General features: G+C 36.8%; 1 protein-coding gene across 1 annotated transcript in view; it reads left to right on the forward strand.

Moving 5' to 3' along the window:
- The first annotated feature begins 737 nt into the window (after nt 1-737).
- LOC139717816 (uncharacterized) overlaps nt 738-20163 on the forward strand; it is a 161181-nt gene continuing 141755 nt past the window's right edge. Inside the window, exon 1 of the mRNA XM_071629314.1 lies at nt 738-949. Within this exon, the coding sequence (XP_071485415.1) occupies nt 887-949 (63 nt within the window). The 5' untranslated portion in view covers nt 738-886. The remainder of the gene's footprint in view (nt 950-20163) is intronic.

Below are 20163 nucleotides of genomic sequence, written 5' to 3' on the forward strand. Positions count from 1 at the left end.
TCCAAGTCTTATTTGACGGATCATTCTGACCATCTGGTCTACAAAATTTCATTCTTTGTTTGAACAGGATTGATGAATCCCATATTGTTATGTAAAGCTTATGCGCTGAAAACGAGTGCAGTGCCCCTAACCGACTGAGAAAAAAGAGAAGCTCATTCTTACTATGTGCCCCGATGAGCTAACTCCGAACTGGCTTATTGAATGGATATTCCAAGTCATTTTGAGAAACGGAATACAGTATGAATCAAACAGGCGTTTGTAACCTGTGTATTAGTTACAAGGGATAAGTAGGTGAAACGAATGTTGAAATTAGGATCGTCAAGTCATGAGAGAATTCATCCCCTCACCTTCCCCCTCCTATTTTGCAAGAATCTCTCCCCTTTGTCAATTAAGAGTAGGCGCTATCTCCTTGAAATCAGCTTGACTTTTTTTAAAGGATTACACATGGTTGAAAAATAGAGAAGATATCTTATGATAATAGTGCATTCCTTTAACACCCTATAATGAAAATGGGTTCAAGAAAACAACAAGAGAAAACAAAAATCAAAACAAACGAAGAACGCAGAAACTGGAAATACAATCGTTGTAAAAAATAGTTTTCAAACTTTTGTCTTCGTCAACTTTTTATGCGCGTAGACATGCGCACAAGTCCGAAAAAGAAACGAGGAAGTGCAGAGCTATTTCCGTACGAAAACTACACATTGCTACGCTACGGAAGCTGTCAATTCGATGGCTGCGCGAGCCGAGTTGAAGGGAATGTGTGTCAGTAACTAGTAACATATTAAAGTGACTAATGTAACTCCTTATGTGTGTCACTACGCTGATAGACGCTGTTTGATTGCGGAAGGTATCAGGAATACTCGAAAATTACAGTCTTTACAAAATCATGGCGAGTATGGAAGATCCATACAGCTGGAGTGTGGACGATGTCAGCGACTGGCTTCGGCGGGTAAGAACCTCACTAGCTGCCCGGGACTTTCCCGTCCATGAAATACCGCGATGCGGTGTAGCAGGTTGTCAATCATGTGATAACTAGCTTAGCCAGTTACTTAAATACGTCGAGTAGATGAAGACAAGTGCAGTTTTTTGGGCGTGCTTTGCTGCTTGACGTGCGTGAACTTCTCGGGTAGAAGGAATTAGAATGCCGAATGCAGTCATAGTGCATGCCACTTTGTAGAAAGATAGGTCAACTGAGCAACTGGGACTAAAATCAGGGAAAGGCACAGTGTAAATACACTCTTGTGACATGATTCTGTGAATTACTTTAGTCGGCCCTTTAGTCTAGGCTTACATATGTATTTCAAGGTCCAGTGGAAGGGGATATGGCCACTCAAGGCCGAAGTAAAGATGTTGAATTTGAATCCTTCATTGCCGTTATTGCCATTGGCGTTGACCTTTACGGATATTAGTGCTTACCATTTAGACCTCTTTTTCTTCATGAACATCATTAAATTAAAATTTAAATACGGTGATACTCGTGTATAACCCGTTGAGGATGGGCTGATTTTGCTACAACATGCATTTCCCATTTGTATATAGACCATTGCCCGAGTATACTTGGGACTCGTCCTCAACGGGTTAAAACAACAGCTTGTAAGAAAAAGAGGAAGTTTAATTGGCATAAGATTATCTCCACGTTAGGAATGTTAGTTTATCACTAACTACAAAATCAACATATTAAAGTGGTAACAGTAGTGTTGCAGATCACATTATATCGATGGTCATTTTTTGTGGAAATAAGAAATTATCAGCCGGGGCGTCAGTGCTGAAAGATGGCTGATGTAAACACCATTCATGGATGTTTGATTGTAAATAAGAAAGACAATAAAAGGTTGCAAATTGAAGAGCAAAGAGGGATAAACATTGCAAGAAAACATCCACTCTTTAACAGCATGTGCTGAAAAATTGTTCATTCATGATAATGATAATAATCATCGAATACAAAAATACGCTTCACAAATAGATATTTTATGTTTATTTCTGACAATTTCACAATAGAAGTGTGCGATTGTTGATCTGCTTAGCAGATCTTCTTATCATCAGTCGGGTCAAATGCAGGATGCTGTAAAAGGTCATCCAATGCGGAATATTTTATCACATGCTTTGTATTTTCATTTGATTAGTAGTGATAACGTTTTTTTGTTTATTTTTCTGGGCTTAATTATTTTATGTTTGTGATAGGAAGATAATGAGATATAGCATGAAAACATTATTGTATTCTACAGTGATCTCCTTTTTAGTATTTCTTTTAACCTTTTGTCCTCAAGGGTGACTTTTACCCTCCCCCCTTTTTCGGTTGCAAATCATGCAAATCCCATTCACACACACACACACACACACATACACACACACTCCTACTGTCAAATGAGAAATATTCACGGCATGAAATTGTCATGAATTGGGGCCGACAGCCTTTTTTGCAGCATGGAATTTTCACAAATTGCCAGTAGCATCCAATGCATTGTCCTGTAGATAAGAGCTTTCATGTGCATTTTGATTTCGCGAATATTGGCCCTTGCGAAATTTGAGAAATTCATACGCGGTATGTACACAATGTAAGCCTACATGCAAACATTTCTGTTCTTAAAAGTATGCATGTTTCATATTGCGTTCTTGTACATTTTGATCATGTCGTTTGTGTCGGTGATGGGTTCTGCACATCTACTGATTAGATCAAAATACTTGTGTAACACAAATTCAATGAGGCACACAACAAAATCCATTTCATTAATCATGCACTGCAATGAGTCAGGTGGTTGGACAATGCAGGTACAAATGTAAATGCACTATGAGCAGTCATATATATCTGACACGTCTATATATAATTATTCATTCCTTGGAGTTTGCACCCTGTCAGTCACTGATAGAAACTGTGACTCCTGTGTACTCACAGTATTTGCTTTGCTTGTTGTTATTTTAGCTTGTTCTGTTTGTCAGTTTGTTTGTCATGATCCTGACCGAGGCAGAGAGTACAAAGTCTGCCGCCATGGGGTGTACTCTCGAACAGCTGAAATTCAAAGTTGTACCGATTCCAAAATGGCAACTGTGTTTGTCATCAGGAGATAGCCAGGCTTTGTCAGTGGTTGCACAGGAACTAGAGAGACTCAATGAGTGTGCTGTTTGCCAGTATGCCATACATCATAATTTAGTATATTTTTCATTGGCTTTTGTCTCAAAGCTTTCTTTTCAAAGCTGACATACAAATTCTGCCACTGCTACTAAAATTTGTGCAAACTACTACAAACTATAAAGCATCTACAAACTATTACTTCTCATCGTATACCATTTATTTGTTGCATTTTGCGCGATAAGAAACTAATGCAAATCTTTAAACATGCATATTTTCTTGCTTTTAGGTTTAACACTATTAAAATTATGTTTAAATTCCATGGAATTAAAAAGATGCAAAATTCATCTCCAGCTGAGCATGAGAAGTTTAATACTTCAGCAAATTTCTGCTATTACACTAATATTGCTTGTAAAGCACAAATCACTATCACATTAAAAGTTCCTGTTACAACGCACTTTTGAGAGCATAAAAGTATGAATGATATCAGAGATAATAAAATGTGCCTGTTACATTCATTAGCTCTGATGACAACAGGCTCATTGAGTCAATTGGTTTGCCATATACAGTAAGGCACTTGTTTAGATTTAGTTGACACTACTGTTAGTACTTATAGCTTTCCACAGGGTTAATAAGTTTCTCATCATTATACGATCATAATTTTTATTGCATGCCTCATCTTGCGGGATGCTGGAGCCATAATGTTTTGTACTGTCGTTGTCTGTCTGTTTATCTGTCTGCATGTTGGAAATCTCGTTAACAAGATGTGATAAAAACCTTGTGGGTTTTTATGATACTAGTTTGGCTCATAGATTTGCTTTGATATCTTAATGGGAGAATTACCGGTATGACTTCATCACTTATGGTGCAATATGAAGTGATTATGAGCAACTAACTGTTTCAGCAAAAAGTATGAGCCTTTAAAATTCAGTGACCACCTTTTCTTAAACTGCTGATTTGGCTGAAACTTGACTGATTTGATTGTGTGACTTCATTACTCTTTAAATTATTATCAATGTAAACATGGAGTGATGTTTCCCTTTAAAGGTAGGGAATCCCATTTGCATGCCTTAAATGAAGAGTTGTATAAATATAGTGGTATGTTGAAGAGAGTATCATTTTAGAAACTCCCATAAAGTATTGAAAGTGGAAGGTAACATTTAGTACACTTTTTTGACCGTTAGATTTTGAATTGAATTTTTTTCGGGGCTCACCGTAAATTCCAGTACATTACTAGGCTACCTTTGCAGACCCATGCACTGCATGTGTGTCCATCATGTATATTTTGTGAAGAAAGTTCATCAAAACTTACCAACATTTCTATATACATTCTTGCCACACACTCTATATGTTATTACATCAGCTCTTATACTTTTAGATTTGTGTTTATAGATAAAAAATACAGAAGACTGCAACAAAAAGGCTTAAGTGTGGTTGACACACAGAACTACTGAGTAGTTGAGTTTTGTGCATTATTCAAATTGTAGATAACTGTTGACTTCCAAATTCTCAGCGGTGGCCTAAACAAGTCCCCTGAGGTTCATATTTAATGTTTTGCTGCATTTTGGGAGGTCTGTAAAAGGTATCCCCTACCTTTAAAGATACAGTGTTAGTGGCTCCTTTTTGCAGGATCTTTCACTCTTAATCACATTTAATTTGATGTACGTATTGCATCAGAATAGTAATTGTGTTGCATAGCACCTTCATACAGCTTAATCCTGAAATTACAGAAGTCCAGACTCCATTAAACTTTGAATATAAAATCATATTTAGAGTGAAATCGGACAAATGAATGGTAAAAAAATTATGTGGGTCCAGACATAAAATAAGAAAATTGTGGTATTTTAAAGTTTTACATATTTTTATAAAATGCTGATATTGGTCACAACCACATATTTATCATATTCGCCCGCGATATGGCCGCATCGGCGGATTTAAGCGGTATCCCGACTTTGATGATGAAAAAGAGAAAGAAAAATTCTTAGGGAATTTTTGTTCTGAAAGAAATTTCATTATTTTCTGTGCTATTTTTGATGACAAACTTTGTTGTTTCTACATAATTCCTCATGTTTCCTAACGATAATTTATGTTTGTTTTATCTCAACGTTTTTTTCCCGGTTGATGCAAACTGTGTGTCAGGATTTTGAATATATTTCTGTGTGTAGGGCTCTAACTTGAAGAATGACTGAGCGTGTGTGCACTCACACACACTATTCAATAGTCAAGTACTGGTGTGTCTTTATTCACACTGCAATAGTCAATAGCCAAGTATTGCGGGAGATAGTGCTATTGTGTGATGTGTGCAGGATTGCAATTACCGCTATGGCTATGCACAACGCAACTTACAATCTGACTGTGTTTTCTTTTTCAGACTTTCTTTTCCAAATTATGATCAAGAAAAACATGTTGTCACTATTACAGAACATAACATTGCCTGTAAGATTAATGAATTCAGTGGTTGATATTGCGTTGCTCATTGGCATATATGGTTCTTACATGATTGTGTGTGATGATAGTTAGGCTGGTGATTCTCTGCATTAGAAAGACAACAATTTGCTTGTGTTGGTGTATCTATAGGCTCACCCCGACATTACTGCTTTATTTATGTAAAAATAGTATGGCGGTATTGCTGGCGAATACGGTATGCAAAGGATAAATAAGTCCACCTTCATATGCATAAGGATTGAGAGAATGCAGCCGTATCAGTAAAACACATCAGTGGAAGTTTTAGGAAAATTGGATAATCCATTTAAAAGTTATGAATTTTTGAAGTTTCAATGCTGCCATCGTGAAGACTACAACATGAGAAGACTACAACATACTACAGCTTGTGATGTCACGTGCATAGAACGAAATAAGGAAGCTATGAAGAAAATGCAACATATTTTCCCTTTTCTCGCATGATAATAGAGCACTTGACTTGCCTCTTTCAGAAGGCAGAGGGAATAATATTACCCTTAACATATGCCAGTAGCGAGTCAAGGGAATATGTCTTTTTTTCAAAAAATGAAATTTTGTTGAATTTTCTTTATATTTTCCTTGTATCGTTCTATGCGTGTGAGCAGACACAGTTTTATAGTATAGTAGGTCTTCTCATCCAGCAGTGACTGTGCAGAAAATTCAAATATTTCATAACTTTTGAACTGGTTGTCTGATTTTCCTCAAACTTTCACTGATGTGCATGCTCTCCTGATATTGCTGCATTCTCTCAATCCTTATGTATACTGTATATATGAAAGTGGATTTGTCCTTCAAACTGTGAGGTGATGATGTCATTACCTCACAGTTTTCCTTTTGACCTATTCTCATGGCTAGACATCTGGGTACTTAGTGGCTGCTAGAGTGAAAACAAGCCCACAATTGGTATTTTGTGAGACAAAATTATCTGCTTTTCTTCCATTATTGGCCTTGAAATTCCACAAAACTGTCAGATATGGTACATCTTAACATTACTGATAGCCACAAGAAATGTCATCGACAAATTTTGTAAAAGAATGGAAGATTGAGGATTTTGAATACAAATGCCATGTCGCCTGTATCAATTAGATTCGTGCACTGCATGCTTGCACGCATGCACTGCATAATACTGGAAGTGACGTATCCCATCATGAGACTACACAAGTCTCTACTTGATTTCTTCTTCAAAATATACTCTGACAATGACAAAATACTTTAGCATGTGCAGCAACTTATAGTTCAAGTGTAACAATCTAACAATAATGAGCTTCTAGGGCTGAGTGGTTGTTATAGTTTCTAAATTGTTGAGGAAAGCATTATTTGTAATATCTTTTATACGCACATACAGTGTATGTACACACTTCTTGTGGAGGAGCTACATGTATGAGGGATACATTGTGACCACATCCGATTGGCATAGTGTGTGTGGTTTAAACCAGTGTTAGGTTAACACATGGGAAACCATGAAAGTTTATAACTCTTTCATTTTATGACGGATTTCGATGGAACTTGTACCACTACCAGTCTGTCATTTGATTTTACTCTACAGAGTGGAATTGCACTTTGAACTGAGACTGAGGGAATTTACACTGAGAGCCTTGAAATAGAAAGAATTTTCATAATGCCAAATTAAAATCTGAATTACCGCCAGCCTTGAGAAAACAAATTATCCAGGATATACTGACTTCCTGCACAAAGGACAGTTTTGATTTCATAGTACACACTTAAGAAAATCTGAATGGGTATTTTGAGAGTGGGTCTTTCAGTAAATTTATTGGCAGCAGTACAGAGATTTTATGTGCAGGATACATATATATCTCTGTAAAACTAGAGAAACATTCTGAGAGCACAGACCTCTGCCAAACGCCTCATTTCCACCACTGATCTTGTCCTGCAAGTGAGATCAATGATTTTTACTCATTGATGCTGAAAATTGCCTGATTTTACAATCTAAGCCTTTTGTTATGTCATCAACTTCCAGCTGTGTGGTGCCTCGCTCATGCAAAGCACACACTTTAGTGCACGTAACCTCAGAAATGCGCAGCTTGAACTTCCGAGTTCATTGACTCTACCTGCCAAAATATAAAAAATCCTTCATAAAATCCATAAAGATTCCCGGATCACTACCAAAATTTAATCATCTATTCCTCATGTCATTCTCAATCTTTCATGTATCTGACTTTTTGCAAAATCTGTTCACAACTTTTTGAGTTATTTTGCACACAAACAAACAAACGCCAATGAAAACATAACCTCCTCCCTTGGCAGAGGTAAAAAAGGTATTAAAAGAAAAGGCATCTATGTAAATCATCTGGAGACTTGTGAAGCCATGACCTTATGACCTCACCTAATTTGCTTAGTTGCTGCTGATATTACTCTTTCATGAAAACATGTGATATTGTGACATTCCATCATGCTCTTTATTCATGTCTGATTTTAATGAAAGCCTATACAGCTACCATTTTGTTTTTTTGATATCACTTCACTGAAAGCCAACTTGAATGTAGTTCAGAGTGGCAGTTTATCCCACACTTACATCATGATTAATCCCTTGTATGTTTCCAGTGCTGATTGACACAGAAAACCCCATAGCATTTGACACACTATCAAAAGTCCCTGGCACAAAAAGGGTTAAAACAGACTACTACCTACTGTCATCATTTGTGACCCTGCATCACAAAACGAACAGAAAGTTGCCAGACATGAAATTTTAGTTAAGAGCATATTCTGAAAGAGCAGACTTTAAGCTTTAAAGTGATGTATAACTCAAATCAAATGGACTCTCCTAACCTATATGAATATTGGAAAGAAAGCACACACTCTGGAAAAGCGTGAACTGATCGAGAAAAGAGGCTCTGAAGTACAGTGTCTATTCAAGCGCTAAATCTTTACCAAGCCTTGCTGGCTATGCAATGAATGGGGGGGGGGGGGGGGAAAGCAGGATGTAAACCACCGGAGTAACAACAATGAAGGGATTATCAGATGAAACTGAAATTAAGCATGCCTTATTAACACATTCTGTCCATAATTAATTCCAACTTTCAAAGCAGTAGCATCATCCTTTCAAAAGTTATTAGAGTTGAAAGTGAGGAGCGTGTAGAAGGTTTTTAAGAAATGAAAAAGGGGACTCTACAGATACACTTAATCGCACTATTCTACAAAAAAATGTTCGATATAAACTGCGGGAAAAAAAAACCATACCTTCCTGCCCGTTTCATGACGCCAAAGTTTTGCACAATGTAGAAGAAGACTTGCTCTTTCAGAAAATATGAAAAAGTCAAGATCGGCTAGGTTGACCCATTTCAGCTATTTTCAGATGTCACACAAAATCAGTGTGTGCGACTTTTTGTTTGTTTTGTGATGCATGGTCACATTTGAGAAAAAAAAGAAGGAAGAAGCAAAATCTGTTGATTCTCGTGAGTGGACACAAGAAAAAAATCACTACCGGTAACTGTTGCGATCCCTGTCATACAAGTATCACTTCATCTTATTTTTTTCTTTTTTTCATAGCAAAAATCCTTGCAATAGACAACCTTATAAAGTGTGCGTGAATGGCACCTTTATTTAAAAAACAGAGTGTTTAATTCCCAGGATGCAATTTGTCACCCCAAGGTCTGGTGATTGTTTATAATAGGCATGTACAGAGTGGAGATTGAAAGTACTTTGCTTGCAGCTGAGTGTTTTTTTTTTTTTTTTTTTTGCCATGTGTGAATGATAGCAAATAAAATTAATTTTTTATAGCAGTAAGGTCCAAAAACCAATTACTCTTGTGTGTGAATGGGACCGATAATTGATTATTAAGATACCAATTGGATTTCATTAGATTCGCTCATCAGCTTCCTAACTTGGGTAATTGCCTGCTAGGTTAACAATCACACTACAAGTGTTATGTTGTTACACTTGAATAGCGTCAAATTTGTGAAAGTGTTTTCACAGTTGTTTGGAATAAAAAAAAAAACTGATGAAATACATCTTTTGGGTTACAGAGAGCACAGCTTGTTGTCATGTGAATCAAAGAAGAAAACGTGTTAATGAAGAAAGTTGGAATTGCTTGGATTTTGATTTACAATCTTGCTATTTTTCTGAAATAGTTGTTCCAAGCATGTTCTTCATTAGTACCGCATTATAGGGATGTATTGTTTTTATCATTATCATTGCTATTATTGAGTTGAATTTATGTTATTTCTATTAATCTTTTGTTTTATTCATTTCAATATATCAATATGGTAAAAAAAACCACTATCAGCCTCAGGACTGTTTTTCAGAGAGTCAGTATACCAAAGTATCCGTTTATATGCAGCATACATCACACATGATATGGTACAAAGATACAATGTTCCCAACAAGAGATAGAACGTTATTATTGTCATTATAAGTATTTTTATGTCATTATCATTCTTGTCTCTTTCTGCAATTTATTCAGTGTTCAATAGAAATTCACTGAATTTTGAATAACTGAGTAGGGATGTTAAGTGATCCCCTTTTCTCTTGACCTACATATAGGCCAGTGACATTATATACATGTATACCTGAGTGGGTTGTCCAACCTCCAGTTAGTAATAATGATATTGTGCTGCATGTATGACCATGGGGGTCATTCTCCATATATCTGACTTGCATTGCACCCGCATAAAAAAAGTGTTTAAAGGGTCTGTTTTTAGATATTCTTTAATCATTGACGTTTTCTTGAAAAAGAGTTTTTTGTTTTTTTGTTTTTTTTTTCTTTATGTCACCATTTAGGGGTCTATTAAACAAAAAAAAAAAAAAATTGTCATTTGCTACCACATGAAGTGTTATGGATTGTCATACACTAATGACACGTGCTTAACTTAATTCCCTTGCCGGTTTAAAGCATAGACAGCATTCAATTAGTAAAAATGACAATAAGGGTAATTTGTACTTCATGAAAATACAGTAATGAAATATGCCTTGTAATTGGGTTGTGAATTTGGTACTGTAACAAAATACACCATATAGGGTCTGTGTCCTTCCTGATGAATCCATTTTTGGGGTACAAATTTGATGTACCGTATACACCATTTTGGGTTCATTTCTTAGGTGTTTGGACGCGACTCGGTATCGTGTTTGTCTAAGAGTGATCACCCCGTACATAGGAATAGGAGGAGAACTCTTCCCCTTTATAGTGTTGCAAACAATGCGTGAAGCACGATTTGTGCAAATCATCCATTTAATACATTGCCATTGCATTTGAATGTCGCATGAGAAATGGGCGGTGTTAAGAGGAATTTGCGAACAATGGCAGCATCGTGCATCTCATGAACATTAAACAGCAAAGCACGATTTTTGTGGCGACTACTTAAGTTAAGTGTGCCTTCGTGTTTTTGTAACGCCTTCATTGTGTGTCCATTGTCTTCAGTCTGTGTATTACTGTATGATGTATTATGATGATCATGATAATAAAAAGAAACAAAGGACAATATCCAGGTATGCCGGAAAAATGATTGATTCCAAGAAAAAAAAAAGGTTTGCATGGCGGCTTAAATTTATAAATTGTTGAAAGTGTCCGCTAGCTCAGTCATGATGATTTGAAGTCAAATTTGTTGTTTTCCCCCCGTTATTTTGGTATATTTCTTAGAATAACTACCTGGTAGGTTGAGAGTCTTTAATGAGATACAAATTGTACATAGTCCTTATAATGTTGAAGGTATCATGAAGTTATGGTAGTTTATTATTTTTTCAACATCTTTTCATTGAAATAGTATAAGTATATGACTGATATGTTGTTAGGCATGAACTTTCTTGTAAAATCATGGAAATCGGTAAAAAACAAAGGATCATAGTTCACATCAAAGTTGCCGCATTTCTTATAGGAATGGATCATTGAGAATAATGCTAAGTATATATTGAATTTGATGAAATATTTCATTGTCCACAAACAAAGCTGTGGAAGTATACTTTCCTTTAGTGTTACATACAAGAAATACAAATAATTATCAGAAGAACAAAATATGCATAGCATGCTACAGGGTACAGCTGACAAACAGGTCTTTTACTACAATTGTCACAGAAAATCAAAAACAGTTTTTTCATGGTACCCATAATGTATGTTACTTGCGTGTTGCCTGAGATCTTGACTGTAATGTAAAGTCAACAGCAACACAGTGCAGGCTGCATAGGTTTGAATTAAACGTACTGTATGTGAGAAAATCCTGCCGTATAATCTATTTGTGACGTTGCCAGGTAATAAGAGGCTTTGACGTATTCATCATGGTTATTTTGTGATAACCTTGGGGTCCCAACAATGAATGCAAGTGATGGGACTCATTGAATTGCATACAGTGCCAACCTTAGACACAACTAACACACAAACAAGCAAACAAACAACCAAATTCATCGTGGAAAATTGTTAAATATGACATCATTCTCACTCTAAATTGAGCATTTATGGAGGGTATTAACAGAGGGGGAATAGCAGAGATGCCAACCAATATGATTTTGTAGAATTTAGTTCAAAAGCATAGTGAAATACATTACAGTGACTTTTCAGCTTATGAAAAAAAATGAAGCCAATATAAACCCCAGAAAACTGCAGAAAATTGCAGCAGCATAAAAGATGTACTACTAAATTCCTGCAACCCCTACAAGAACATTGAACACCGAGCCTAAATGGGCGGGAAATATGCAGATGCTTTATAATTTTCTCATCAATATTGATAAAGGAGCAACATTCTACTTGCCCGTTCTTACCAGGGAAATATTTTTTCTGATATTTCACTGGCCCAAGGCCAATGGGTTAGTGGTGGTGTCAAGATTTCTTGAAAATCTGAATTTTCCTCTCCGTTCTTACCCCCCCCCCCAAAAAAAAAAAAAAAAAAAAAGAAAATCTGATTTTTTAAGGATATTCCATGTGTGTGTGAGTGTGCTTTTGTTTTGTTTTGTTTTGTTTTGTTTTGTTTTTTCATGTCAAAGGAGTTGGCATCTCTGGAATCGTGCAATTTGTAACCTGAGTATTGATATCTGGATTTTGTACTTTGTGTAGAGCTTTTAAGTAAAAAGTTCCTATGAATGAAATATAAGAAAATTATGAAATGAAATACTGGGAGAGTCAAGCTATTTCAGGAATAACATTCAAATTTGAGGCTAATGCTACAAATGTACAAACTATCCGTTTGATTTTTTTTTCACAAATGAGAGACATGTAAATACAGCCAGGAAACACAAAAACGGAAACAAAGAAGAGGAAAAAGAAAGAAACTCACCTAGGCCAACAGTTCACGGTGCTGGCAGGATATTGAGGTCAAAGCCAACCTATTGTTTGAAAGTCATGGACGGTCTTCTCTGAGTAATTTAAGATTAAATGGATAGAGCTGTAGCCTTCAGCTGTGTGCATTGTGAAGCATACACTTTCTGTACAGCAAAGATAGTTTTATTGAGATAATTGCTTTGTGTGTTTATATCTGTTCTTTATCTGTTTCGCTTTTCATTCAGCTCTAGATATATATATCTACAAACTATACAAATCAATGCAGATGGTAGAAATGCATATAGAGAGGAGATATCTTGTTAAGTCTATGTGACCCGCTACAACAAAAGGATCCAAAAGTCGGGGGAGGATAGTTTTCTGAAAATGACATGACATTATTCCCTTACCCTTCCTCTTTAATTTCATATATAAAACAACTCATAAAAGTGCTTGGATGTGGAGATATGGATGATGTTATTAGCACATTTCAAGTGGTTTTGGAAATCAGCGTTTCGAGAAATCCACCTTCAAAGTTTTCCTTCTGACGCTGTTATGATCAAGGGGAGGCAAGACAGTTTCCACCTCTTGACAATAGAAGGTATGCTCCTGGCAACCTCTGCGATGTTCATTCAAGCTTAGCGCCTGCGGTCTACACACTACCAATCATTAACCAGGATGCCATGCACAGACCAATGAGATTGCTCCCTCATTGCCAGGGGCAGTGTCTGTATGCGGCACTAAATCCAAATCTTCGGACATGTTCCTGTTCTGTTGAAAGTTGGAAAATCATGGCCCAGAAAAATGCAAATTTCTTGGCTTTCCTTTGGCCATTTAGCTTCAAAATTTTGGCAGATGATAGACAAAGCATTTGACTACAAGATTATGCCAAATGCAGAAATTTGATGGTTTTGACCGATTTTGATGATCTGACTTCGAACTTGATTTCCTCAGCTCAGCCTTCAGCGACTTTTGGATCCTTTTGTTGTGGTGGGTCACATTTTATGATGTGGGAAAAGGATGAGCCCAGATTTAGGTGATTGATTAATTCTGGCCTAGGGAACTGCACATTTCAGAATCACTATTTCACATGCTCTGCTGGCTGGTGCGATGATAAGAAAATGGAAAGAAAGAGAAAAAGAAGAAGGAGGAGAAAGAGTAGAATAGAGAGGAATGCACATCATGCATTCCTTTTGTGTGAAAGGGTACATTTCTCAACTCACTTCTGGTGCAGAATTAAGGTTTCCAAACAACTTTCAGGGAGTTTTTGGCAGTTGATTCATTCAAAACGCAAAGTTGTTTTGATTATGGGGTCGGAAATGCGTCTCTAAAATGTAGTAAAAAGTGTGATCACACACTGTGTTTGAGCCAGAAATGCATTTCTGTAGAGTTGATTATTAAAATGCAAAGTCATTTTGAAATGCATTTCTAGCTTGGACCTCCCATGCCTACCACTGCCAACTACACTTCTTGGGTCAAACTGTGCAAAGGAGTTGCGCAGTGACAAGGCCTCCTAGTCAACTCACGACAGAGTTTATGAACGCAACAACTCGAGAAATGGGATCTTTGATAGTTTGTATTGAAACATGTTTCAAATATGGGGAAGTTGAAAAATGCAGCCTTGGTTTGAATTAGTGGAGACTGTGCTTTCAGTGGTTCTCTTTTATGAGGTAGTTCAGAGTATTGTGTTATAGATGGAAAATCCATTAGATGCATTAACTTCAGTTTAAAACATCATTAAAGTAGCGAGGGTTATCCTCTTGATGATCAGATTTCTTCCTTTCGATGCCTAGAGCCAGTTACTCTATTGATGTTCATAACCTTCAGTAACACAATTAGCCGGAAATTGCCTATGCCCAAGCCGAAGACAATAAAGAGCTGGAGAAAGATAGTTTCTCTCAAGCTCAGTAATACTGTTAAGTTGCTTGTCATGCAGTGTAGTGTCAAAACAAAAAAACAAAAAAAAAAAGGGCTAGAGGTATCTAGAACCATGATGTAACAGTCACTTAAAGGACAAGTCCACCTTCATATACATGTAGAATGAGTGAATGAAGCCATATCAGTATACATCAATGAAAGTTTGGGGAAAATCGGACAATCCGTTCAAAAGTTATGAATTTTTAAGTTCTGAAATTTCTGCGCAGTCACTGCTGGATGAGTAGACTACTACAGTGTATGACGTCACATGCATAGAACTATATAAAAGAAATGAGAGAATTTCACAATATTGTATTTTTTGAAAAAAGCGCACATTTCCTCAACTTGCCACCGACATATGTTAACTGTAATATAATTCCCCCTATCTTCTGAAAGAGGCAAGTCAAATGTGCTTTCATTGTGTGAGAAAAGTAAAAATATGTTGAATTTTCTTTATGTTTTCTTAATATTGTTCTACACATATGACATCATAAAGCTGAAGTAGTCTTCTCATCCAGCAGTGACTGAGCTGAAACTTCAAAAATTAATATCTTTTGATCGGATTGTCTGATTTTCCTCAAATTCTCACTGATGTGTTCTATTAATATTGCTGCATATTTTATTTAATCCTTTCATCTGTGAAGGTGAATTTGTCCTTTGATAGGTAGCTGCCATTTAATCAGGACTGGGGGGAAAAAGGCACATGTATGGGACAACATCAGGGACACCATCACGGCAACATTTCAAAGGCATATCAATTTTGCTGCTTTACCAAGACAAGACAGTGGTTAATTTGGGCAAATTTTTGATCAGATATTCTTATGAAATGAAATTTATGACATTTGTATATATATGCAAGGGAAGAAATGAAATTAATGCACAATGTAATTTATGTAGCCATGACATATTTTGGAATCATTTGGTAGTCATATAGACTACATGTTTGAAGGATATCCTTCAGTAGCTCAGGACATTTGTACATGACAAAGCATGATGTAGTCCACCAAAACTTGTAGGGTCCATCAAAATTCACCTTCAAATAACTGATAGAAAAAGTACTTGTGGATGAATATGGAATCTGCTCTTGTCAATTATAATTATGATATACAAGAGTGTGCCAGTTACAGTTTTGATGTACACATGCCTTGACTTATAATGTATCGAACTTTACATAGAATTCAAATAACTCAATAATGTCTAACTGTGTCTTTCTTAGGATCGGGACAGTTGCTTGATTATGGACAGAGGTTTTACTCCAGGGTCGTCACAATTAAAGGACAAGTTCACTTTAATAAGCATGTAGATTGAGAGACTGCAGCTATATAGTAGAACACATTGATGAAAGTTTGAGGAAAATGGGACAATCCATTCAGAAGTTGTGAATTTTTGAAGTTTCAGCGCCGCCATCACTGGATGAGAAGACTACTGCAGCTTGTGGTGTTGCATGCACAGAACAATAAAAGGAAAATATGAAGAAAATTCAACATATTTACACTTTTTTGCATTAGAACAGAACGCTTTTTTGTTTTGTTTTTAGAATAATATTACCCATAATATGCGTTTGTAACAGGTCAAAGGAATGTATACCTCCCCCCCCCCAAAAAAAATGAAATTTTGTAGAAATCTTTTGTATTCCTTATCACACAAAATAAAGATTTTGCACTTTCTGCCAGTCAAATCTGAATGTATTGGTATCTAAAAGACCACACGTATTAAGCTTTTGAAAGAGGGATTTATTGCCCCATCGTCGGAATTGACAAATTGTGATTAATGGGTTTCAAGAGTACTTTTAAACCTGTGCAATGCACAAAAGCCTGTGTGGGTTTCGTCCGTGGCTAACTTCCGACATTCAAAAACATGGTAGTGTAGGGATTCGTGAAATGGAAAGGCTAGCCTGATTTTGGTATACAATGTATATTCGAGAATCCCCGTAACAAATTGTATACATATTCGCTGATGGGCAATTCGATTCTGTGAGGGATGCTTTAGTTGTGGTTTTCAGATGTACCCCAGTGGGCAGGGAATGAATGAAGGTCAGTTCAATCAGGTCAGCCTTCTCTCCACATGCTACTGGGTCTTTAAGTCATGACAGGAACCTACACTGGATCCTGTAATGAGTCAGAGAGAAGTTTCGAATCACTTTGAGATTGGATTTTAGAGGAGCCATTAAGAATCTGGAGCAAAGATGCATTTATGTACAACTATGAAAGCTTATTCTCTGTGATATCTCATATAAGCATTTTTTAATCATTTTTTCAAAAAGTTAAGACCTGATTATCCGTCTCAACAAAAGCTGTACCATGCTAGTAAGTGTGGCTGACAATGACCTGAGAAAGGTGATTGTAAAATGGTAGCCATGAATCAGCTGCCAAGTGCCAGTCAAGCTGTATATTGTTACTGTTAGTTGATGTATTAACCTGTTGAGGACGGATTGATTTTGCTACAACACGTATTTCCCATAGCCACCTGTCCAAGTATACTGTAAAAGAATATATTTTCACGACATGAAATTTTCGCGAATTGGAGCCGACGGCCTTTTTTGCGGCATGAAATTTTCGCGAGTTGCCTCTAACATTCAATGCGTATAGTGTAGACAAGAACTTTCATGTGCATTTTAATTTTGTGAATCTTGCTCTCGCGAAATTCACGAAATTAAAATGCATGCGAACATTCCTCGTTGTACAGTACTCAGGACTCTTCCTCAATGAGTTTAAGAAGTTAGCTATGGGATCGATTCTCAGTATCGCGCTGTATCAGCATGATATTTCTGTGTTCCATTGAATGCCTTTGTAAGAACTTACAATTCTTTATAATTTTTCATGCATGATACACCCATCACTGCACAAATCTGACCTGGTGTCCCGTTTCATGAAAGTCTCATGAAAGACATTTTATGCATAAGACACTCTTGCAAGAGACTACATGAAATGGATTTTTCTTCTCCTCTTGAAAGTCTCTCATAGCTACATACACGTATGAGCAATCTGGGCCAATTCTGAGACTGAGATCTATGTTAAGACTTTCGAGTGATGACATCATGAAACGGACCCCTGTATTGACATCTTAAATGATATCATTGGTATGTTACCTCATGATTACAGTGCGAATGCTAACCATAGATTGTCAGGCAGAAGTTGCTAGCAAACAGCGCGATACCCTGTGGCTGGTTGATGCTCGTCGCAAGAGGAAGTTTCTCTCAACAATTGCAATCTGGAGTGCAAGTGTAGTTTTTTTTTTTTTTCCATCAAGGAAGTCATAGTGATCCCTGTCTCATAACTAAAGCTCTCTGTGCTGTAGTAAGCTTTGCTTGTGGTTAATAGTGGTTGCTGTCACATGTGCATGCACGCATCCCTCACATACAGTGAAAGAGATTTGTAGCTCCCATTTTCTGTTGGCCCATTCACACCAAGAGTTTATGTTCGCATTGTGTGTGTCTGAACAGGACATAGGATTATTTATGCTTACCACATAACTCCTTTGGGCCATAATCAGGCTTTTGAAATGCATTTTGTTCAAAATGCGATCGAGTCCCAACTCATTTTGATATGAATACTGTTTCAATGTGCTGATTCAAAATGCACAAAAAGGTGGGTTTATGATGGGCAATTCTCCCATAATGTGGTTCTTGGGGAAGCCTATAAGCAAAACCACATCCAGAGATGTTGAATGTGAGGTCATCTCTATCCCGTTCCAGTTCACATACAATGTGGGTGTCCAGCCAGCCGGCCCTGTGGAATATTGCACAATGTGCTTTCTAGCTTCGACTTTCTTGCTCTATTGGTGCTGTTTGTAGACATATTATGCTCAAATAGCTTGCTGTCATAGGGGTCCATTATTTTTCAACAGTTGTCCACAACTATGTTGTATCAATTTGTTACTTGATAGAGATAGAGGTCTTTTGATACTGACAAACATCAATGGTTCTAATCATATGGATGACAAGCTATTGACCTTGCTCCCTGCTTGGGCAGAGGCAGAAGTGTTAAGAAGAGCTGAACGGAATGTCAAGGAATAAACCGATATTTGAATGTTTGGCCAGAAAGCTTGAAACAACTTATAACACGTCAAGAAGGAGCAACACGTCAAGAAGGTGATCTCATTGATTTAAACTTTGGGATCATGTCAGATTGATATGACCTCCGAAATTCGATGTTGGAGGATTGTTAAATCATCCTAGTATTGACTGCTTAGAGCCAGACACAAAGTTTACCCAATAACAATACACCAACACTTTCTTATACTTTTGCTTGTAAGCATATCCATGATGTTTTATTCTTGTAAATATGGCAAAATGTTGATAAGAAAGTGATAGAAATAGTACAGATGATAATGATTCACCTTACTATATTAGTAATCGTGAATATGATTGTTATTACTATGATAGTCATAATTATTGATGATAGTAGTTTTACTAATCATTATCAATGTTTTCAAAGTTCACACAAAGTTTTGCAGGGATCTTGGGATCGAAATTAAGAGGCAAGAGTCAACCCCAAAAAGCAATAATAACAACAAGGAATGAGTTGCATACAAGGGAATCTCATTGTAATAATGAAGGTGTTAGCCTGGTCTCAATTTCACCCAGTTCCTCTTCCTCAGTGGGGAAAAACATAAAAGCTAGGAAACCAGAAGCACATTAAACTCCATGAACTAATTTGAAAAGGGTTAATGCCCCATTGGTTCTCAGTTGATGACATACCACATAGTTACCGTCATTTGACAGGCTCGTTAATGAAATCCTTCTAGCACGACAAGTGTTTTCTGCTGATAAATATTAACTGATCAGCTCCTAGAACCACATTTATGTGATTTCATGCTGCAACTTTGCAAACTTTTTTCAACATTCTTTGGTAGTATTTCAGAGGGTACATAAAAAAAAATCACATTTTCTTCATATTGAGCTTTATTTCAGTCATGTGTCATTGATTTGTTATGGTTGCTGAAATTTTATATAACCTCAAAATGTTTCAATTTTATGTAACTGAACTCTGAATCAGCAACACATTTTAGAACCTGGTCAAAGTTCATGTTTCTATGTGACAGCTGTAAATGTGACAAATAAGAATTTTTTATGCCTCCGCCACGAAGTGGTGCCGGAGGCATTATGTTTTCGGGTTGTCCGTCCGTCCGTCCGTCCGTCCGCCCGTCCGTCCGTCCTTCCGTCCGTCCGTAATGAATTTTGTGGACAGGGTAACTATCAAAACCTTTTGAGGTATCCTAATGAAACCTGGCATGTATGTGTATTAGGAGGTGAAGTTGTGCCTATCAACTTTTGGGTGCACATGCTCAAGGTCAAAGGTCAAAAGGTCAAGGTCAAATGCTTAAAATTTCACTTTTTCCCCCATATCTATGCAATGCCTGAAGATATTTTCTTGAAACTTAGTGTATACATGTATTACCCGATTAAGATTCTCTGGTGAAAGTTTGGGGTCATGAGGTCAAAAGGTCAAAGGTCAAAAGGTCAAGTAAAATGTTAAAATTTCACTTTTTTCTCTGTATCTTGGGAAATTGTTCAAGGTAT

The sequence above is a fragment of the Diadema antillarum genome, unplaced genomic scaffold, assembly GCF_040938485.1.
Source record: "Diadema antillarum isolate AM-2024a unplaced genomic scaffold, OU_Dant_1.0 scf00000083, whole genome shotgun sequence".
In the NCBI taxonomy this organism is placed as follows: Eukaryota; Metazoa; Echinodermata; class Echinoidea; order Diadematoida; family Diadematidae; genus Diadema; species Diadema antillarum.